The 24,144-nt window shown below is 38.6% G+C and overlaps 2 protein-coding genes across 2 annotated transcripts in view; one reads left to right on the forward strand and one right to left on the reverse strand.

Moving 5' to 3' along the window:
- Positions 1-1,354: 1,354 nt before the first annotated feature.
- On the reverse strand, positions 1,355-8,854 carry LOC100889008 (protein artichoke-like). Its single transcript, XM_011673968.2, has 3 exons — positions 8,735-8,854; positions 5,474-5,554; positions 1,355-4,862 (listed from the first exon to the last, which is right to left on the reverse strand). The coding sequence occupies exon 3, from the start codon at positions 4,834-4,836 to the stop codon at positions 1,372-1,374; it is 3,465 nt and encodes a 1,154-aa protein (XP_011672270.1). The 5' UTR covers positions 4,837-4,862; positions 5,474-5,554; positions 8,735-8,854; the 3' UTR covers positions 1,355-1,371.
- A 6,379-nt stretch (positions 8,855-15,233) lies between these two features.
- LOC584780 (breast cancer 2, early onset) overlaps positions 15,234-24,144 on the forward strand; it is a 43,308-nt gene continuing 34,397 nt past the window's right edge. The window contains exons 1-7 of the mRNA XM_030980937.1: positions 15,234-15,641; positions 16,856-16,995; positions 17,840-17,994; positions 18,696-18,879; positions 20,223-20,491; positions 21,326-21,487; positions 22,315-23,995. Of these exons, the coding sequence (XP_030836797.1) occupies positions 16,899-16,995; positions 17,840-17,994; positions 18,696-18,879; positions 20,223-20,491; positions 21,326-21,487; positions 22,315-23,995 (2,548 nt within the window). The 5' untranslated portion in view covers positions 15,234-15,641; positions 16,856-16,898. The remainder of the gene's footprint in view (positions 15,642-16,855; positions 16,996-17,839; positions 17,995-18,695; positions 18,880-20,222; positions 20,492-21,325; positions 21,488-22,314; positions 23,996-24,144) is intronic.

Below are 24,144 nucleotides of genomic sequence, written 5' to 3' on the forward strand. Positions count from 1 at the left end.
ATTTTTATAAACCTTTAGGTCAGTCAGGAATCCCTTGACGTTTACAAGCTGATCGCCAGTCTGATTATCAAGATATTTAGAATTGGAATTCGAAATTTCAAAAACCGTTTTCCCAACGGTTTTTATTACACTACAGTCTACTGGGGGAAAATGAGTATGGTAAAACCGGTCACTCAAATTTGTTTACTTTCTTGAAGCACTTCATGGTCTATTTGAAGCGCATTTTTGTGTAGGGCTTCAATAATACACCATATCACAGACGCTGATAACACGTAGGGTAATGCATCTCAGATTTGGTATTGCTAAGCAATGCCTTTCAGGATTAAGCTTGGAAAAAACAATTCAAGACAAGAAGGGTAGAATAGCTAGAATATGTTTTCATTACTTCCATAACAACAGTGAGCCACGATTCATGTGAATGAATAATAAAATACAATACAAAAAATATATATTTTGCTAAAGAGATTATCTTTTCAACATTAACATTGAATGTTTAATCTAACTAGTCGATAGTTAACAAAGTATTTGTCAAACTTAGATATTTGTTTTGCCTTTTTACATTTTAAACTCTGCATTTACTATCAAATACGATCGCAAAGTCTTTCAATAGCTTATCGCATACCATGTAGAAATCATAGTGCAATACGTCACTGTCATGTTCGCACATTTAATAAGGTGATGGAGAAGGCAAATGAAAGTGCCAGATTAATGTTTCAAAAGTATTTAACTGCGTGTGCTAGGGCCTACATTGATTTTTTAAAATAGACTTTTACATATATCATTATTCATGAATGTGTTCCTATATTTACATCACGCGTTGCATGTCATATCCAACTTCGTATATCCGTCCCACATCCACGCTTCTCGAAGTAGAGGTGCTGTGGTCTAGTGGATAAGTCGTTGGGTTGTGGATCACAGGGTCCGCAGTTCGAGTCCCGCCACGGCACTAATGTCCTTTGGCAAGATATTAATCTACATTTGTCTCCATCCAGGTGTTAAATGGGTACCGGTAGGAAGGAATTCCTTGAATGCTGTGAGCGCCGAAATCGGCTGCCTAGCAGAGCCGGGGTAATAGTTGGAGCGCCTTGAGCACCATGCGTGGTGGATATGTGCGCTATATAAATATCCAATATCATTATAATATTACCCCCCCCCCCCACACACACACACACACACACCGATTAACACTATCTAAACATGCCCACTGAAACTTACTAACTGTTATGACCAGAACATTATACAATCAATATGTTCATGCATCTTATACTTCAAGCGATCTGCCGTATGATTATATTGACAACATATGCCCGTTTCATACACACGGGGCATCAATAATTGAATTATTCGTTTAAATTATAGGTGAAAGTCATTTTATAGAGTAATCACCACCATAGCATTGAGCATGACGCAAAGCATCGATAATTCCATAGATACAGCTTGGGAGCGCCTTGGTAACCTTGGTATGGACTCATCATTCACTGTCTCCTGTCGAGCCTCTGGATGATCACCAGGCAAATCAGATGGGCCTTCGAACGTTTCCGGGCTAAATTGGATATAGGACGAAAGGCTTTCAGTAACAGTCATCGCTAGTCTGGAGATGACATCGCTGCTGGTGGTGTCATTGACGATTGGGTTGAGCCCAACATGGAGCTGGACAATCAGGATTTCTGATCCTTCTTGGTTTGTTGCATTACACTGGTAGTTGCCAGAATCCTCAGTTGTCATTTGTTCGATCATGAGTCGGCCATCTGTAGAAACACGGATATGTTTGTCGCTGTGTATCTCAGTTACGTTCTCCCAAGTCACGGTGATGCCATTTCGATCTCGCAACGGGCACTCCAGGCGAATTGGATCCCCTACAACGCCAAAGACGACCGCTTTTGACGGGTTGACTTCCGGTTTACACTGGAATTGCTCTAGTGGCACATCTGTAACATATTCTCCTGAAAGTCTCGGCGGATACTGGCACGTAACATCACCCTCTGGAACATCATGACCGGACAACTGCTGACTCTGTTTTAGATGTGCCCTGTATTTTACTAGAGAGCAGTCGCATAGAATAGGGTTCCCCGTCAAGTTAATTCTAACATTTGCCTTTAGGTTTTCTGTTGTCTTCAACACTATGCCGTCCAACTTGTTGTTGGTGAGATCGATCGTTTCCAAATTATGCAGACTGTCAAACAGGTTATGTTGGGCCTGCTGCAGTTTATTACTGCTTACGTTTAAATGCTTCAGACGTGGAAAGGTTTGAATGAAATCTCTGTCCAGTTCCTCGATGTTGTTCACACTTACATCCAGAAACTTGAGATCTTCTGTTCCACTCAAGTCTCGGTAGTAATCATCGGATAAATTGTTGTGAGAGACGTCGAGCTCAACGACTATGCTATTGTTGAAACTGGGTATTCTTGTCAAATTGTTGTTTCTCAATTCAAGTCTCTTAATGACCTTTCTTTTCGGATAAGTCAAGCTAATGATGTCCATGTCCTTCAGGCATGTCACGTTATTCAGCGATACGACTAGATCACTTTTGTAACCGACATTTCGGAAGAGCCCGGCCGTGAGGCTTTGTAAATCTGTATGTGAGAGGTCAAGGGTCCTTAGACCAAAGCTGCGAAGAAAAGTTGTTTCGTTTATAAGTCGAAGAGGGTTGTGAGCCAAGTTGATCCTGCGCAGACTATAACCGCAACTTTGGAAAGTCATAGAGTCAATTTTGGATATGCGATTCCCCTCGAGGTGTACCCCATTGATTGATTTAAACTCGTGGCTGCTATCTGTATTAGTATCAAAGGCAAGGGAAAAATCAGTGAGCATATTGTAAGAAACGTAGAGCTCTCCCAGGGCCCTAAGGTAATCAAACGTGCCGATAATGACTTCCTCGATCATGTTGTATGATAAGTCAAGAACTGTAAGCGCAGAACATGAAGTGAATGCATCTTTTGGAATATGCCAAATTCGGTTATGGCGCAGGTAGAGTTCACGGAGATTCGGAAGGTAATTCACAAAAGAGACGTTGGTGATGAGATTATCTGTAAGGATCATGGACTTCAGTCTTGTCATCGATCTGCCGTCGATGTCTATTCCATGTATTCGGTTCTGAGAGAGATCGAAGTAATCAAGAGACACGAACTGCCATTCAGTTGTAATCTCGGACAATTCGCCAGAGCGAAGTTCGAGCCTTTTGAGGTTGTGCGCCGATCTAAAGATACGCGGAGACACTTCTGCCACATTGGGTACTGACAGTTCCCTCAAACTAATAAGAGCTGTAAGAGCGTTATCTGCAATCGTCACGGAGGCGTTGTAATTTTTTATTGAAATATGGGTAGTTGGGAAGAAGTGACTATTCGGGGGAATATACGTGATTCGGGTTCCATTCAACGACAGGCGACGCAGGGAATACAAATTCCGCAATTTGTTCCAATCAAACACTCGAATAGGATTGGAATCTAAATAGAGCTGAAAGGGCCAATATACTACCGGGAAATTTGGAAATTCCTCGAGAAGATTTTCACTCAAGTCGAGTATTGACAATTTTGTACAACCCTGCAGGCTCTGTCCAGATATTTCCATGATCATATTTCCAGATGCATTGAGATAGACCAACGATGGCATATTCTTAAATTCTTGTAGGTCCGATAGTTTGTTAGATCCTACATCGATGTCTTCAAGACTTGCAGAACGAGTGAAAGCACCTTCTTCAATATCATCTATCATGTTGTTCTGGAGATACAGTGAAACAAGACGAGGGTTGTTACTAAGAGCTCCAAACTCGGCCAATCTATTGCCTTCTAAGGACAAGAAGGAAAGAAGTGGGCTGTTTTGAAGGGCATTGCCATCAAAATATTCAATCGCATTTTTTGCCATGCAGAGCGATTCCAGGAGGGGAAAATCTGGCATCTTGCTGAGATTTTTCATTCTGTTATGGCTGAGATTTAAGTTAACTAATGTCGCTGAAGGGTGTATGCTGTCAAAACTTTCGATCAAATTGCCGCTGGCGTTTAAATTCTTGAGAAAGGGAAGCCCCGAGACATTGCTAAGATCTCTGATCCGATTGTTAGACAGGTCTATGGATTTCAACACAGGAAGTTCCTGCCACATGGTTCCGTCGATATCTACTATCTGGTTGTAAGCCAGGAACAGTGAGTGCAGACTTTGGGAGGCAATATTCCGAAGATGGACAATGGAGTTTCGCGACAGGTCCAGAATGTCTAGCATTCTTAGATTTTTGAACGATTCTTCATGGAAGTCCTGCAGGTTGTTCCGGCTCAGATTCAGCACCCGCAATTTATCATGACTAAAACGGAATGTAGTGATGAAGTTGCCATCAAGCTCAAGTACATCAAGTTGTGGCAAATCAAGCAGGGAGCTTGTTGTAAAGTTCCTCAAGAGGTTGTCACTAAGTGTTAGTTCAGTCAGTGCCCGAAGCCCGTTTAAATCCGATGTACCTTTGAGCTTGATGTTGGCCAGTACAAGAAAAACAAGATTTGGCAATGAACTCAAGACCCCATCTTCGATACTGGAGATAGGATTATCTACGACGGAGATCATGCCTAAGTTGGTGGCATTGCGGAAAGATCTGAGAGAGAGCGCCGTGGCCCTTGTCTGGAAAGCATAGAACGCCACCACTTTCTGCCGCATTGTTGGAAATTCCTCGACAAGCTCTTGTTGACATCTGACAATGACTGTCGGATTCACCATACGTAATGATTGGCATATACATTCCGTTTCTTTGGGGCATTGTTCTACAGTACCACCGCTAACCGTAACGATGAGAAGGATGATGAACAGATTGGGCAGTAGGGTACATTGTCGTTTTGTGGCGATCTGCTGCCTGGCCATGTTGGTGTTTATAATTTGAAAAAGCCCTGAAATATGAGAACAAATAAAAAATTAAAAGACGGTGTGAAATGTAACCATTTAAATGACAATAGAAGTTTTGAGAGGTTGCTTGTTTTCATCTTTGGTTATTATAAACAAGTATTAACCTTATAAATTTTGTTTCAGTTACTTTAAAAACTCATATCGTTTAGGAGGCAAGAGCATTAAAAAGCCGAAGATTTTTAAGGGTGGTTCGGATGATAATAGCCCTAGTGGGAATAAGTTTTAGTTCAGATTTGGTAGTTCGGGGGCCAGACAATCCTGATAGCCTGCATTCAGGAAGAAGATTAAATCAATCATTATTATCATTATTTCCGTATAATGTACTTACCTTGTTAGGCGCCTTGAACATCTCTTGGGGTGGATATGTGCGCATTATAAATGTTGTTATTATTATTATTATTATTATTATTATTATTATTACATTAAAATGAATGTGTTTGTTTCATATCATAAATTAGACTTGGGTACAAACAGGTTTTTATTCACAACACACCACTGGAAAGACCGTTATTATGGTTACTTTATGTGGCTGGTAATTAATTGGAATTATAAGTTTTCATGGGGTATCCTATAGCTGTAAAGATATTTTCTTTACCTGTTTTCGTTCACTCCACAATTCCCATCTCTTCCTGGGTCCTTCGTTTCTACGGGGGAGCACGGGGTACGTAACCCTTCACTGAAACGGTAAGGCAAACAAACATCAAAAGAAAAGAGGGCGAGACAAGCTAAGAGAGAAATTGAAAAAGAAGGCGGGTAAACTAACGAGAAAGAAGACGCCCTGTCCTTCTCACGCATCCCCCCGCCTACTCAACAGTCTTGTCAATTTTACCCTCTCATTATTCCAGGTTCGTTTTTCCGAATATAAAATAGGATTCTTAATTCTGAAAGTTCATAGTTATTAAGAACATGACATAAAACCCAGGGATTAAGAACCTTCGGAATTAGAAACCTTCGGAAAAACAAACGTTCGGAACGTTTGAGAAACGCTGCCTCCCCAATTTTCCTTATAATTAATAATAATAACGTTTTATTTACCCAGGGTAAATAAAAACTGCTCTTCCAGCATAACATAATATGTTATTACTTCCCTTCTCCAATATGCTGAGCGCCTGGCTAGTAGGCAGAAGGTCCCATTGTTATAAGTATTTGGTATGACTCGGCCGGGGTTCGAACTCACGACCTCCCGTTCATGAGGCGGGCGCTCTAACCACTGAGCCACCAAGCCACCATTAGTAAAATATCTCGGGATAGTATAGGACCAAAACAATCAAAAATAACTCACGACATCTAATAGTAATAATCCTATTTCCAGACGACAAATTTCAGCACAACAATATAGAGAGAGTAGGAAGTCGATGGTCTGTGTATGTGGCAAAATATAACTGGAGGTGTTTGCGTGGTATAGTAGTTCACTCTCAATCAAAAGGTCGAGGGTTCGAATCCCAGCCCGGCACCTACTGTCCTTTGACAAGATATTAATCCACAATTGCCACTTGCCACCCAAGTACATCAGGCAACAATAATTGCAGGCCCTTGCAAAGAACAGCACTGATGCAGACGAGGCTTCCCTAGGCAAAAGTTTTTTATCATTATCGTTGTTATCATTATTATTATTATTATAATTTTTTTCAAAATATTAATTATTATAATTATCATGATCATTATCGTTTTACTCCACCATGAGTGTGGAGCCGTATTACTTTCAGATTAAGATTAACTTATTAATATCATTTTTTATTATTATTATCATTATTATCTTAACAATGTAAAGTTGTTGGCATTCATTATGCAGCGAAAAAAAAGGGAGGAAAGAATTTGTGTTTTATATCTTGAACGTCTTTATTATATATCAGTATTTTGTTGATTAACATACGAATCATATAACATAGAAATAAACATAAAAAACTACATATACACTATATATATATATATGTCAACAACGGATTAACAATGTAAAAACGACTAATTGAATTTTGCCATGCATAATCATTTTTTCAGGTTTTCTGGGTAGATAGGATTTCTTCTAAACACATTTCAAATAAATGTTATTAAGCTTTTTGTAAAGTCAAACGCATTGCTTTTTAATTATCCAGATTTAGATTTAGATTCAGATTGTCTATTGCCCTCTTTCAAATAAACATAAAAGCAAACAAGTGCATAAATATATACATTAATAGTGGTAAAGTTTTGGGTGAAAATTACTTTTTTTATGAGTCTGAGTAAAGAGTAAACCCGATAGTAAATCAATAATTTAATTGCGATATTCTATTATATCCCTAGTTGGCCACCCACAATTCAAATTTGCATCTTCTTTATAATCTTTATATATCAAGTTGAATTCCAACTACCACATACATCTGTGAATCTTGATGTGCATCCCCTCTTTCCTTTTACCCTTTTACCAAAATTTTGTTCCTCCATATTTGTATTGTTATGTATCCTTAGAGAGTAGTCATGCTATCAAGCTTTGCCTACTTTGTCAACCCTCCTGTTTGATGTTTTTGATTATTTACAGCCAGCCTTACTTTATTCTACATATATTCTTTTGCCATGTGTAAATTTGCAATGTTTGTTTGTTATGTATTTGTAAAAATGCAAAAGAAAAAGAAAATCAAACATAAATAAATAAATCAAGTTAAATCAAATCAAATCAAATATGAAATTCATCTTCAACCATATCGTTTAATCATTCTTCAGTGTAGATTGATATGTGGGAGTTTTCTCTGGTCTTTTGTAGCATCCTCTTTGTCCCTGTGTAGATTGTGTTCACCCAACCGTAATTCAGTTATGTATTCTGTCATTTCATATTGACATCATTAACACAAACATTCTCCTTGCTTGACTGTTTTACCTTCAGTGTTAAGGCATTGTTTATCTGAAAGTACCGTCTGTTTTCGAAGTTAATATTCAACACGACAGAAAGACTTTCAAGAAATCATCTAAAGTGGTATTTCAATACCCTGCTGTATTGCCTTTAGAAATCATGTTCTGACTATGTCATTGTTCATATATTTCGAAAGGACTGTATGTCCTTACCATTTTTTTGTATCCGCCCTTGTGAATTTCCCACAATTGACAATCGTTGTCTTGAAATAGGAGAGTGAAAAGGGAGCCTAGAAACTTTGTTTTAAAAGGTAGATTATTTAAAACTATGAATTAATATCTCGAAATCTAACGGATGCGCCAAATTGTATTCCTTAGTAACCTCGAAGCCAAAAGATTAATTATGGCAACATAGGATTAGTGATTAAGCTAAAAGAAAATATAAATAACGGTTTTAAAAAAACCGACTCTTGTAAGAAATTAATTTTTTTAATTGTTTTCTTTCTCTTGTCCTGTAAGAATTGCTCATTTTGTGATTGTTTTTTTTTTGGTATTCTCTTGATTTATCTCAACATTGATCTCAATGATGGATCTCCTTCTTTGGAAGAATGAACAATTACTTCGTTGAATCACGTACAGCATCTCTTTTTCTTCAGAAGGACGACGATGAAATAACCACACAAACAAAAATAATACTGAAAACAAAACACGTTTCAAATTTCAACACGACTCTATACGAAGCCAAACGACAAGAGGAATGTATTTTTTAACTGCATGGCAGAATTCTAGAAGAGCGTCTTGTAAAACCAGAAAAAAGGGTCACGATAGGATTAAGAATTTTGGTAGGAGGGTCAGAGACTCTACTGGAAAATACTTATACTATATTATATTACCATTCCACAGTTTTCCCTTTCAAGTATATTATATATATTTAAACAGCAAAATATTACAAAGATATTTTTTACAATTTTCTCATATAAATTAGTAACGAAATATCAAGAATATCGAATGAATTATAGGGTGTGGTACTTACCGATGGTCTGATACAAAAGGATTTACTTTCCTTCTAAAAGAATATCAGTTCTGTTCCAAAGGCTTACATCTCATTACCAATTGATGAATCAGCTATGCAGCTCCGTTTAGTTCTCCTTAACAGCGAAAAAGACTAATCAGTGGCCAATGCTAGCAAACAAGGGTATATATAGGTGTATTATAAGATGATGAGGAGGATTCTAATCAAATGATTGGTTGAGAGCGTACACGTGCATGACCAGCCATTTATTTTGCCTAACACGTGATTTGACTAATAACCGGTCATTAGTAAAATCATGTAATAAAACTTTTTTTTTTTAAACAAATAAAACATCATCTTATAAAAACAAATAATCCACATCATTTTCTTAGGGCATCGGAAAAATCAATTAATCAATGCCCTCACTGCTTTGTATTATTTACGCCATGTCCGTGGATAGTGAAAAAATCCAACAATGACATAGCGTGAGTCCAGCCATGTAGGGAGGGGGGGGGGGAACAATGACTTAAAAGGACTAGTTAGATGAGAGAACACTGTCATCGAATCTTTATCTTTCATTCTATGTCGCTCTGACATCCCATTTTCTTCATCTTTCTCTTGCATCTTCATCCTATTCATCTTCTTATTCTTCTTTGTCTTCGTCTTTGTCTATTCTTCTTCTTCTTCTTCTCCTTATCATCCTTTCTGTCTTCTTCTTCTTTTCTTCTTCTTCTTTTACTTCTCTTCCTCCTCTTTCTCTTTTACTTCTTCTTCTTCTCTTTCTCTTTCTGCTCCTTTCTCTTCTTCTCCTTTTTGTCATCCACTCCTCCTCATCCTTCCTTTCTTATTATTCTCACCTTTCTCCTCCTAATACTGCTCCTTGCCTTATTTTTTTGTCCATCTGATTGGCCGATGGGGAGGAGCCCACGAGTTCAAATAATGTTCCCACCCCCCAGTTAAGGATTAAAAGTGTTTGTTTGTTTTTTAACCAAAAGAAAATGAAAAATAATTAAACCTGAATTGAATCACATACAAATTATATTCAAATTATATCTCCTGACGACGGATAGTCAACCTGTTCGCTATTGTTCTCCTGAGAACTATATGCTAAGAAAGATAACAAACAGTCCTTTTCAGGACTACACTCCTCCAAGAAAGATTACCGAGTCAGAGTCCTTTTCAGGACTCCTCAAACCTCTCTCTCTCTCTCACACATGGTGCAACCGCAAACCTACTGTATAAATTATATTCCATTCAAAGAAATGGAGAGTAAACATGGGGGGGGGGGGGAGATGAAGGGGGAGCAGTTGCCCCCCAAATGAAATTCATACATGGTTCATTTCGAATTCGATATCAATGATTTACAAATGTTGCTGAAATTACATGATTTTTCGTGATTTTTTTTTGTAAATTGTACTTTTTTATGCGTTCGTTGGAAGATTACGAATTCCCGAAAGAAAGATTGAGTGACCTTGTTGTTTCTCTATCAAATATACTCATCTGATCGTAATTAAATACATGAAACCCCCGAGCTTACGAGGGCTCCGCCCCCTGGACCCCACCAAGGGCCCTAAGGCGGGTCCCTGGATGCTCATCTGACCGTAATTAAATGCCTAAACCCCCTGAGCTTTGGGGCTCAGCCCCTTGGACCCCCGCCAATTAGTGACCTGCCAGTGTCACAAATATGGTATCATAATATGCTCATCTGACTGGAATTAAATGCCTAAAACCCATGAGCTTCATGGGGCTCAGCCCCCTGGACCTAACGCCAATAATTAGTGACCTGCCAGTGTCGCAAATAAGGTATATGAATATGCTTATCTGACCGTAATTCAACGCCTAAAACCCCTATGCTTCCGGGGGCTCTACCCCTTGACCCCCGCTGGGGCAAGGCCCCTGGACCCCACACCAATGTACGCTCCACTCGCTTCGTTACCTGATCGTTAATATTCCGCTTTGAAAAACGTTCCGCGGGGCCTGCATGAAACATGTAAGAGTGGTGGCGATGCAGATTTTCTTCTGCCCCCAATCCTCTTTGCCCCTGAAAGATGAGCCCCTTGGAATGTTAACCCCCCCTCCCCAATCCCAAACTGTTTCCGACGCGCCTTGGCAGTGATATCGAGTAACGAGAAGGATGAAAGTCGTGTGCAAAATGATTAGTCCCTTAGATAAGTCGGTGAAGCTGTACAACTAAAGACAGGGGATCATAATTATTACTACTTCACTTGAAATGAAATATAGTGGAAAATATTATAATTAAAAACGCTACATGGAATAAACAGGAAGCATGGTTTGAACTTTACAAACGCAATGGAAGTGAGCGTTTCATTGTCTTGCATGGCTATATATACACTGTTGGTCATAATGGTGGAATAAATATTTTTACCCCAGTTTAGGGAAGGATTTTAAAAAAATTATTTATTTCTAATAGATCTAGATAATGGCATACATTCTCAGATTTTATTGAATATTAATTTGCGAGTGTTTGTTTTGCGTGACTGTTTAATCATTATGTGTGCTACTATGCTAATCAGCTAAGGGACCCCAACAGGAAAAATTCCTCTGTGTGGCCATGCCTTGAACCATAATGCGTGGCCCTGCAGAGAATTTTTTCCTGTTGGGGGCCGGGGGGAAATTCAATGAATTTTTGACAATTTATTGCATTTTCTTCGTTTTGGGGGATTTGTGGAAGGGGCCGCGTACCCTAGCAAACACTGCGTACAGTCATGATTCAGGGGCTAAGCAATGGCCTCGTTACTGTGAGGCCCCAGGATAAAAATCGTGTCGATCAGCTATATATTAGTGCCCTTTTGTGAGGCATTAATCCTCATTACTGTCAATTATGACTTAAGGACGTAGGTCCCTTAGCTGATTAGCATAGTAGCACACATATGATTTAACAGTCACGCAAAACAAACACTCGCAAATTAATATTCAATAAAATCTGAGAATGTATGCCATTATCTAGATCTATTAGAAATAAATAATTTTTTTAAATCCTTCCCTAAACTGGGGTAAAAATAAATATTCCACCATTATGACCAACAGTGTACATACAAGTATGGATGCCAGTGGCTCGTGCCCCCTGATCGAATGGCAACAAAAGAAAAGGAAACATAAAGAGGTGAGAGCGAGGAGAGAGAGATGAAGGAAAAGGAAAAAGAACGTGAGATAATATAAAGTGATAAGTAAATGTTTTGGTTGGAAAGGTCTCAAAAATTGGGCAGGTCAAATATAAAATAGAGGTAAAGTTTCACGAGATAATAGATCGCTCAGACATTTTTGAGTTTACCAACTTACATCAATCTAAGCGATATATTTTTTATCTCCGAAAGATACAAGAAGACTTACAAGAAAAATTACAAGAAAACTTACAAGAATTTCAGAATACCACCCAAGGACGGACATCGAAGTACAGGAATAAATCCTCGGAATTTAACAATTTCTTCTGGCTCGGCACTTTAGTTTCAGACTATATTGTAGAAAAAGGGGTAGTATAGGTTCAATCCAACAACATTACATCAAATTCAGACAACAGTGCTTCTAGACTCCCCCATCCCTTACCCATTTTTTTTTTCTTGATTATTAATGAAATCTCACCCCCAAAGAATAAGTGGTAGGTATTCTGAAAGATGAGATGTATTCCTGCCCTTTGATGTACAATATTCCTTACGAAAATGTACAAGAGATATTATACAAATGAAGATACTATCTGCATGATCTAATGCTTTTTAGCACTAGTTGAAGTTGTACATGTATCTTGCACCAAGCTAATTTAGTTGGAAAGTCTTTTTAAATCAATAACAAAACCTTTTTTTCTTTGTATAAAATCAATAACAAAACTTTTACTTTTCAATGAGGATAAATCATAGCTGAGAAGATAGAAATTATATTTGGTGAAAAAATATAACAGGGAAACAATAAAAATATTATAACTAATTCATTTAAAAATCTAGTAGGGAGAGGCTGGACCGGTTATGGGGGCGGGCGGAATCAAGTCTGAAATGGAAACTGACTTGTACATGATCTATGAGAGCACTGTGGTATAACAGTGAATGCTCTGGAATCTCATACGAGCGGCTCTGGGTTCGATCCTTGTTTGGTGCCTACATCATCTGACTACTGAGATGGTTTCGCCTACATTAACCATTTTGACCCCAGATGTAAAATGGGACCTGGTAACAGGCGCGTACGCATGGGGGAGGGGTTTGGGGGGTTAAACCCCCCCTTTGGAAATTTTTTGTGTGTAAACCCCCCTAAAAAAAACCTAAAACCCCCCCCTTTTGGATTTTTTTTTTTTTTTTTTTTTTTTTTTAATTATTAAAAAAAAAAAAAAAAAAAAAAATTATTCCCATGGCCGACCTAAAAAAGGTGACCTTACCCCCCCCCCAACGGAGCAAAATGTCAAATTTCCAAATTTCGAGACCAAAAAAAAAAAAAAAAAGTGTCCTCTTACCCCCCCCCCCCCCCCCCCCCCCCCCCCCCCCCCCCCCCCCCCCCCCCCCCCCCCCCCCCCCCCCCCCCCCCCCCCCCCCCCCCCCGCTTATTCAGCGGCTGGCTGAGTCGTTGCGAAATTTTCGGACCGATTTATAAATGTTAAAACCCCCCCCTTGAAAAAATCCTGCGTACGCGCCTGCCTGGTAATGATAGGGTAACAATAACTGCAGGATCCACAAGAAAAGCATTGTATAGACCAGTTTTGGAAACACCCCCCTCTCAAAAATGAAATGGAAGCTCTTATTACCAATCATGTGAAAGAATATGTTTTGACTATACGTGATGATACAAATTCTGCCGGGAAACCGCCTACCGATTGATATATTTGTTAAATTATCATATCGATCCGGCCCGGATAGATATCGCGAATGCACTTCAACATTGAACATTTGGGCATATATTTCTGCTTTTTTGCCAATTTAGGTTAAAGTAGTGACATCTAAACCTCTGAATGGGAATATTGAAACAATATGGAATGGATGTTTTGCACCCAAAACCCTTGAACCGCAATTTTACCACTACCGGTCTTTACCTTTAACATACTGATGGGGCTACCGTGGGTGAAGAAGACCCATCTGTTATAAACATTATTATTTTTCTATTATTTTATGTGGTTTCGCTTAGGCCTTGACCCACTCTTTTAATAATCTTATTCTTTTGATGACAATGATGATGATAATCGGCATTTAGCGCCGTCTAATCTATTCCGAAGCACACTAATTATTACCCCCGGCTTTAGCCTATAGCTGCCATTACAGCGCAATAGCATTTCAAGGAATTTTAATTCCTGCCAGGTATATGTCGTGTCCTTCAAACAATGAGAAGCTATAAGTTTATAACAGATAGAGAAGCAAATTGATTTACAATGCAGCAGATAATTATTCTGTTGATAATATAGAACTAATCGCCCTGATTTGGATGCCTACATGCCTATCTAAGCCCCACCCCTACACCTTTCACATTAAAGTAAGCCTGAGGTAAAGTAAGTAATTAGGGAAATTGCTTATATGCCTGCTCCATTTCTTTCTCTCTCTCTGTATATTATGAAAACTGTTATCGAATCAGTATATTTGCTTACTGTGCAATTGTGAAAGGTTTTCTAACCCTTATCCATCATTAAATCAATTACATCTTTTAGGAAGGGGGTTGAGTGTCCGGACAAATACTTCTCTGTAATTTAATGGAAGATATACATCAAATAGCACTAACTTTATGAATATATTGTCCTGTGTAGTATATTGTCCAACATAAATCTTAAAAGTTCATGAAATATTGCTTGTAAACTTCTTCAAATTGTTGATTTAAATCAACTGTCCGGATACACAACCTGACCGGACATACAACGTCTTGGTATACAGGAGAAAACAATTTTGTTTTCATTTTGTATATACTTATGTTTTCGTATGTTATAGAAATTCTACAAATTCATCATTATTTTCCTCTTCTTCCTCCTCCTCTTTTTCTTCTTCTCCTTCTTCCTTTTCTTCTTGTACTTATTATCATTTCTATCATCAGTTTATTATCTTTAATAAGTAATTCTTTTATTTTTCTTATCTGTTTGTAAATATTACTATTTTAACTTATTCATTTATACATGTCTGTAAGGGACCTCACTGGAAATCTTGAGCTTTCGTGGGTTATCCTGTTCAAGCCGACTTATTTTTGATCTGTTATTATTGTACATTGTATATTGTTGTATGTTGGAAGCTTAATTGTCGAATAAAAATCAATCAATAAATAACGAACCAAACAAACAAACAAACACACAAACTTGCAAAATAAACAAAATATGAAGTTCTCCACGACTTTCACGTATAATTATCATGAACGCATTGCAAACGGGAGATTAATCCTTATATAATAAGTGACTTCATCTTCCAAAATATGTATATTTCATATTTATTAACTAATCTTTATGAAAATTTCGTGTTTTTCAGTTGAAGATAGATATAGCTCTGTCTGGTGAATTGATTGTTAACGACCGCCCCCACCATATTTTTTTCTCAAATTAAACGATATCGATAAAATGAACAAGGTATCGTATCGAACATGGCGCGGCGCCACATTTGATTTCTCGACTGGATCCTGGCCAAATTGTAGCTCATAATTAACGAATGTGTCACTGATTGATTACACTGTTTGTGGTATATGTGTAGAATTACTGAGTGACTTCGGTGACTGATATTGTTCAAAGATTGAGATAGCAGAGTGGTCTTAACTTGGTCAAAAATGTTGATGCGAGTTCCTTCCATCGGTTAACTCTTGTCAGATCAGCCGACTCTGCTGGCGTGGAAGTGTGGCAATGGCCGATGAGCCTTCGTAGGTTCAGTTGACTGAGCTGAGCTGAGCCGTATCACAAAACCAGACGAGCAATGCAAATCAATGGAAATGGAAATGGAAATGAAAATGACAGTACAACAAACGATTTTTGGTAAGTCAGTGTTTTATATTTTAATCATAGTTCATTATTTCATTATTCAGGTTTCAAGTTCAGGCTTAGACCTATAAGTTATAGCTTAGCAACTTTTCTTGGCCTATCCTATGTACAGCTACAGTGCACTGTGCAGTGCAGTGTGAGTGTCTGAGTATATCAAGGCTAGGGGCCTACAGCCAGGCCCATACAGGCAGGCCCATACAGGCAGCATTTAATACTATCCTGGCTGTGTATTAAGGCGGCTGGGCAGCATTAAGACCGAAAATATCTGTCTCTTTCGTGATCGTTGGCCTCTCTAATGCCTGGATTTATTTGCCCCGGGCGCCGTACGCGTACGATAAATTGGTCTACAATTTTTTGTGTGATTTGGGGGGCATCGTTGATCTAAGAAGCTACGCCCGGGCCTGGGCTACGAACATTATCTATGATCATTGTGCCATTTTTTGTACTGGCCCTCGGGGGCAGGCCGGGGCAAATCCGAGGCTGCTCGGAGATTGTACAGAAATCATGCAATTTCAGTGCAGTAGCCGTGCAGTCTCCCTTATGTTCCTATTCTCATTACTCAGCCAGTATACATGTTCTACCAAAATTGTTTGGCCAATGACATTTATTTATTATCTTGAACATTCAATGTAGGGAAGTTTCGTTTGATTCTGTGAGAATTAATTTTCTTTTTTATCAGAACTCGAGTTTGTCATTAAGATGGCAATAGACTCTACTTCAACCTAAATTCTCAAAAAAGCAGAAATACATGTATATGCCCAAATGTTCAATGTTGAAGTGCATATGCGATATCTATCAAGGCCGGATCAATATGATAATTTACCAAATATATCAATTAGTAGGCGGTTTGTATTATCACATATAACCGAATTAGTTAAAACATATTCTTTAGCATGATTGGTAATAAGAGCTTCCATTTCATTTTTGAGATGGGGGGGGGGGGGGGGGGGCGTTTCCAAAACTGGTCTATACCTTTAAGACAAATTTTGAAAACCAGATGTTTTAAAACAATTTTCTATCTATAGACCTAGAATGTCCTAAATTTACTTGTACATGTACATCATGTAGGTCTATATTGAAAATAACATTTGAAATGATATACGGTAAAGTAGTTTTCTTGGAGACGAATGTGATTTTAGGCCAGTGGACTGATAGTAACTTGAAGACAGTTTACCTGACTGAAATATTGCTACCCTTATATCTCTCAGGCTCTCATATTAAAGGTTATGACTGTCACTTTTAGCTGCCGCAATGGAAACTACACCAACGAGCACCCAGGCTAGATATGTCAGCCAGGGGTGTCAGAAGCACACAAAACTCAGGCACAGACCGTTGCAGTTTGTATATGGTGAGTTACAACTTGTAGATTACATTGGTGTTTGTGCAAAACTTGATTTGATGTTGGAAGCTTCGTAAAAAAATGTGAGATATCACTGAAATTCTTTTTCCTCCTACAAATTGCACTGCAGGGCAATGAAGATGCAAAATTGTCCTGTCTTAAAAAAGACTCAGAAATCTTCATATATCCTACACCTTTTTCTTTATAGTTATGTACAGTATGATTTCTGATCAGATTGGCAAGCAGAAAGCTCCTTTGAGATCATGTTTGCCTAACATCATAATTGTGAATATTCTATTGGTCTTACATTGTGAGTGAGATTAAATTTGAATTAGTTGAAGCCTTGCTGATATCGTGGTCCAAATATTTGTGTTTGATGTACTTTTGTGACACTAAAGTACCATTTTTACATCATCGTCAATGCCTTTAATCCCATGTACCGGTACTTTTTGTAGGGGATTTTTTTACTGTTCTATTTCAAAGATTAAACCATTACTATACAGTATATCTTGCGTACCGGTAATAATAAATAGAGTAATAGTAGATTATTTAGAAGTGCTTTAGTGTATTATTAGTGGCAGTATGCACTACATAATTTAAAAAACACTAAAAAATGTGTGCATGGTGTTGGGGGGGGGGGGAGTCTTGACTAATAAGTCTACAAGCATGTATTTTATTCATTTAACAATTAATATGTCGCCTGAATTTATAGTTATGATAATTTCAAAGAACTTCAGCAAATAGCAGCATGCTAATATGAAATGAATACATCACTGATGCATTCAGCATTACCTTTTAAAAAATTCTTTATACATTTGATGTCTTTTATTATTTAACATTCTTGTAATCTTAGATTTCAAATCTGGCCAACACTCGGTGCATTCCAACACTTCACTGACATCCCTCTTCGAAGAGAGCTCCCTCTGTAGTTCTCTTGGAGAGGTAGATACCAGCTGGTTCGACAGTGAAAGATGGACATCAAACGACGAAACCAAGTGGAAAAAAGAGGTGAGCACTAGTATGTAGGACTTTCAAACCTTCAACTGCAAGATGAAAATACTTTGAGAAACATCATTGAATCATAAGTGTTATGACTTCCTGCACATTCATGCTGACAAAGTTAACATAATTATGTAGGGCAGGATGCCAAACATTATTCTTTTGCTTGATGCATTAAAATCATTAACAATCATCAACTAAGAGATCGTATTTAGCAGAGATGATTTTTGTCATTAACATACATGTAGTCAGTAATCAGTTTCTGTTAATGAATCTTGACTTAAGTACATGTACATGTGCATAATATATGTCTTTGCAAATACAGTGTGTATCAAGCTATGATTGGGAGTGTTTTTGTAAAAAAATTATAATTGTGACAACCTGAGAGAAGAAAAGGAGATATCTAACAATACCACTGGCAAAATTTTGTCCCGTTGTTAATTTAAATATCTCATTGTCATTTAAGCCCCACTGCACTACTTATAGCTAATTGCACCCTCTATATAGCAAACAATGCTTAATACGTAACCATTGGTCCCCCATGATCTCCTTTTTCTTATGTTAATTGAGAGCTTATTTGATGAGATAACCACCTTTCAGTGACTATGCAGGGAGGTCTAATCCCTCCTGGCTAAAGTAGTGCGGTGGGGCTTTTTAGGTTAGCTTCATCAAATTCAAACATTGCTTGATCTCCTTATCCTCCTTCTCAGGACATTCTAAAGACCCCACAAGCAAGCCAAAGAGAAAACAAAGCCTGCTCCACCCCTGGGTTGTTCACTCCTGATGGGTTGTCTCCTGTTGCTAGGCGCGGGCACAAAGATTACCCAGATTGCCACCCCCTGCCAGATGACGAGTCTGCATCCTCTTTTCTACGACCGAAAAGGTTCAGGAAAGGTAAGAAAAATCACCCGTGTTAGATTTGTAAGAGCTCAGTTAGTGTCGTGATTAAGAAAAAAAAAAGTTATAACAGAAGTTTTGTTTGTTTGTTTGTTTGTTTTTATTTCTGTGTTTTTTTCGAAATAGTACATAATCATATACATAAATTAACAATCATTTCTTCCATATACATAATTATTACATTTTCAGTCCATTGTAAATAAGATTAAAAACACAAATATTTTTCAATGAAAAGAGATAATGTACAAAAAACGCAGGAGACCGCCATCATGAGCGGTAAGCTTGAAATCGAGGCCGGCCTTGGAAGAATTAGCGGGATATCTCTTATATTATATAATTGTACACGCAAAATTGATCAAGTTCAAAGCTTGATTTGTATCACATGGACAAATGTAAATGATTACTGAATTCTCCAATTCACCTAGGCCTTAATATTTGGTACATACAGTACCTACATGTAGGTAATGTGTTAAACTTACAATGTACATGTAGATGAGGAAAGAGTACAAATGTGCAGGATTTAGGGTAATGAGGAATATGACAATTTTCATGATATACTTCAGTCTTCAGCTATGCTCTATAAAGGGAGACTACAGGTAGTGCATCTGGTCACACCAATCTACACTTTATACACATTGTTCATGTACATGTACATTACTGCTCCAGCCCAAAATGGTTTTGAATGTTATGCAATTCAAGCATATCCCTTACATGTACAATGTATATTGCTTTGATCATTCATGAAGGATATTTGCTATATTATGTCAAGGAGATATACATGTAAAGCATTGATGTATGTGAAAATTAAACGTTAGCAGTGTCCTAATATTCAAATTATGCAAGGAAACTACTTTCTAGAATTCACTGTCAGACAATATTGAGTGACTGACTGACTCCTTTTTTGTCTTCATATAGAACATATACAAAATGAGCTGAAAGGGTACGTGAGCATTGGTATACATCAATAACCCACTTCTTGTAATGACCAAAATTAAACTGATTGAATCTTTACGCAGCACAAAACGTATAACCATTCAGTACAAGGGTCTGAAAATCAGATTATTACCAAATGGATTGCAATCACTAAAGTCAATTCAACAACTAATGGTCTTTTTTTTCCCCCCGACAAGAAGACATTTTCAAGCCCTTAAGAAAAAACACGGAAGTTCTAAATTAGTATTATCCTTCAAATGCGGTTGGAATTTAACCTTTTAATTTTTTTGGCCTGCGAATGGGACATAGTACCTTTTTGATCCATTAAGTTTTTTTCACTTAATGGATCAAATGCAAAATGTCAGTATCAGAATTTGCTATATACTTTGCTATTGGAATTTTTGAAGTCCCCAGCAGCATCCACACGACTCCAAACTCTCAAATCATCACTTCGCACCAGCCCACCAGTGGTCCAACAGCAGAGACCATTGAGGAGGAGGAGGAGGATAAGGGTGAGGTTGCACAGTCTGCAGATATCCAGTTCAGTCCGTACCCCACCTGGAACCCCACCTTCCATAAGGACACGCCTGTCTTCATGAAGCAGCTCTTCAAGACTCCATCCACATTGTTTGGTGCAGGGGACAAGCGGGCCTGCAGCACACCGCTTCAGCGTTTGGTAATTATGTTGTGCTATTTTAAGAGGTTAATGAAGATTACACTTTGAGGAATGCTTTGAAAATATCTCAGTTGTTCCAAAATCTTTCTAGATTATCATAACTTCCAACCATTTCTATTTAGGGGAAATGTTTCCTACTTTTTGGTCATTAAGATAATGTTATGAACCCTAGATTCCTGTCTTTTGTGAAAAATTACCATAATCCTAATTTTGCCTTGCGGGGTTCTTGATTTTTGCTTTAAAAGTTGGTATGTATACATTTAGATGAGAGATAGGCAAGAATGATAATTATTTATTACTCTTAACAGGAAGATCAAGAATAATGATATAGTAAAGATATCTAGGAAAGTTCAGAGTATAAGTTTCAATAAATTAATAAGACGTGGGGGATATATCTTGTAGGTAGATTTGAACACTGATAGGGGTCCATTTTACACACCCTCACATTTTCACTACACCCCAGACAAAAAGTTTCATGTGGAGCCCCGATGGTGTAGGTCCTTCTGTACTTTGGCTATAGTTCAACTCTGTTCTGTTTTTGAAATACCACACATACAGGAGTTTCGTGATCGAGTGGTTTAAGGCGCTTGACTGGAGATGCGAAGGTCGATGGTTCGAATCCCGACGCGGCACTAATATCCTTTGGCGTGATATTTACCTGCACTTGCTACTCTCCACCCAGGTGTTAAATGGGTTCCTGGTAGAATGCGACCATCATTGTTGGTCAAACAGTTTTGAGCGTTAAGTAACGCTTGGCGGGAATAATCCCCAGGGATTGGAGATATATAAAAGCGGATTTATTATTACTATGTTCCACTCTCTTTCTGCCACCAGTCTACCCCTCAGAGGTTGTCCAGAAGTCTTGGTGCTGAACCGGAGGAGTCCGACCTCTCCTGGACCAGTTCCCTGGCAACCCCTCCAATGAGTTCAAAGGGATGTAAAACAGTCACGAGCTCCACCAAGAAAGTCATTGAAGACGATAGCTGGCAAACACATGTGAGTAGGAAGATTTGAAGATGTCAAACTGATGTTGGTACATCACTTTATTAGTACTTCAGCAATTTAAACAGAGACATGATGACAAAGAAACACCAAGAAAAGGAGAACATAAAGGAAAGCCCAGGACTTGACCCAAATAATAGTCCATGCAGGGCAGATAATATAAAAAAATACAAATCATTACAAATAGCTTTAATACAGATTAGTAGCTATGTTACGTGATTTAAACGTTATAATAAAACAAAGATAAATAAATAAAACAGTTGTTGTTGTTGGTGGTTTTTATGGCGTTTTCCATCGTCGTTGGATGATTTCCGCCAAAAATTTGGATTCTTCTTTTATATTCACTGAACCAAAAATTAAGCTTTTAAGACGAAGAATCATAGGTAACCTAGACAAGTTCTAATTCATACGCCCCCCCCCCCCCCACCGACCACAAATTGTAGAATATTAAGTTACAGGAACATACTATTTAGTACATATAATGGGCTAATATTATTCAGGTATACTGGCTCATGGCCTACTGCAAACACATTGGCAAGGTGGTACACAAAGAAGGGTTTGTGTAATAAATAACAAACTGCTAACTTTCTTTACACTAAAACCACACAGTTGTACCATGACAATTTCTTTTGTCACCCAATCATGAGTTTTTAACATGTCAGAGACATTTTCATCTTCGTGTAACACAATTTCCAACTTGGTCATTACTGGGTTTACACAGGCTTATTACTGAATGAGATCAGGGGCCTGACACACAACGCTAAGCATTTGATCGCATGATCGCTATACATATGTAACTTCAACTTATGATCTTATGACAGGATGTTGCCAAGGTTCTCTTCCAGGACGGGGGTTCTGTGGTTGAGATGGATAGCTCTGAAGAGGGAGATGAGGGATTGACCCAACCTCTGCAGGTCATCAAGCTACCTTCTATCACTGATGAGAGCCAGGAAGAAGAGTTCACCATAGAAACGGAGGATGGTGGAGAAAGTGATAAGAGTATAGCAGATGGGAGCAAAGCAATTGCAGCGCTGGGGAATGAACAATGTAGTCGTTTTGACGTTGTTGGTGACGCCACGTCGCCAGATAATCTCAAGAACGATCAGGCTGGCACTCGAACGGGGACGGACAACTCTCTTATACCACCTACTACCTCAGTACAATCCTCCACGACAGACAATAGAAAGCCACATCTTGCCAAAGATGAAGAACATGAGAGCTTCAGTGAATGTGCAGTCCCTGATCAGTACATGGAAGAAAAATCATCCGTCCGAGAAAAAGTTGAGGATATGGACAATGCAGCTGAATTGAAATCCAGGACAATTGCAAATGGAGAGTGCACAGACACCAATGTACCTTCAAAACTTGCTCATGGATCTCATAGCATGAAGAATCATCTACATGTCCCTATTCAACCTGCAATGTCATCTCAACAAAGTTCCATCATTGGGAGTAGTCAGACTCTGTTCAACTCACAAGAAAGTATTAAGAATGAGAAGTCTGCAATAGAAGAGACACTAGCATTCCTTCTAGCTACACCTCCAAGCAGGAGAGAGAAACTGCTCAACCGCTTGGGTGCCTCTAGCAGTGGGGTAGGTGAAACTACCACTTTTGAGAAGGCTGCTTGTGATGCAGCAGGCTCAACCTTAGATAGAAGGAGTGACTCACCTGTCACTGGCAATAGTGTCCCAAAGAAAAGCATTTCAGATGATACTCTGATGAGTCCTCCTGTAGGCATATTATGGAAGCAAACAATATCTGGACATCTCTCTGGTGGGCCAGAAAGAAATTCATTGGAATCTGAATGCAGTGTTGATGCTAAAACTAATGGGCAAGTAGGGGAGACACCGAACAGACCTGCACCAGATGTGGATATGCTATCACCGATTTCACCAAACTTCGCAGAAGCTCTCTGTAGAGTTACCGACATTGCCTCCAGGGAACAACCTAGTGGTAATAAGAGCACCCTTACAGTTCAGAAGTGCCTTGAGGTAGAGAGAAACCTGATAGGTGACTTTGACAGTCCTGATTCTGACACAACAAGAAGCCCCATAAAGGTTGTAGATCAATCAAGGTCAGAGGATTGTACTGACATTGTGGTAAAGAAAACCTTACACCCCACCGAGACAACCGGGAAAAATGCAATAGCAGTGCACCTTTCTGCACCGATCACTTCAAGTCTTCCCTCAAGTGCAAATAACAAGCTTCCAAAACATCTGTCAAAGCAAGAAACAAGTCCAGTGGTGCCTCCATCCAGGTCTTTAGCCATCAGCAATCTCAATACACAAACTGCCGCCAAAGGACGGTTTAAATACACAGCAGCAGTGCCAAGAAAGGATGGAGCAAGTACATCCAAGACGCCAAGCTGGCTGTCCCGAGCTGTTTACGTAGAGGAAGATGAGGAGGAAGACAAGACGGCAGGCGCAGTGCAGGCAGACACTATAAAGGATGAATCATCCAAGAAGCCATGGACAATGAAGAGGCCTTGCCGAACAGCAACAAGTAAGTTCATAGCTTTGTAACATTTACATGTACATCTCATTTTATGACTATACCTCTTGTTTCAGTAGCAGATGTACTACAGCTCGTTACATTTTCAAATCGACTACACCTCATTTGAGTTATGTCAATTTTTGAAAGAATACCTTGAT

Source organism: Strongylocentrotus purpuratus, unplaced genomic scaffold (assembly GCF_000002235.5).
Source record: "Strongylocentrotus purpuratus isolate Spur 01 unplaced genomic scaffold, Spur_5.0 spur5_scaffold_11, whole genome shotgun sequence".
Taxonomy (NCBI): domain Eukaryota; kingdom Metazoa; phylum Echinodermata; class Echinoidea; order Camarodonta; family Strongylocentrotidae; genus Strongylocentrotus; species Strongylocentrotus purpuratus.

Bases quoted from the DNA above. Each gene is read 5' to 3' on its own strand.
- LOC100889008 (XM_011673968.2), bottom strand. From the start codon at position 4,836: ATGGCCAGGCAGCAGATCGCCACAAAACGACAATGTACCCTACTGCCC.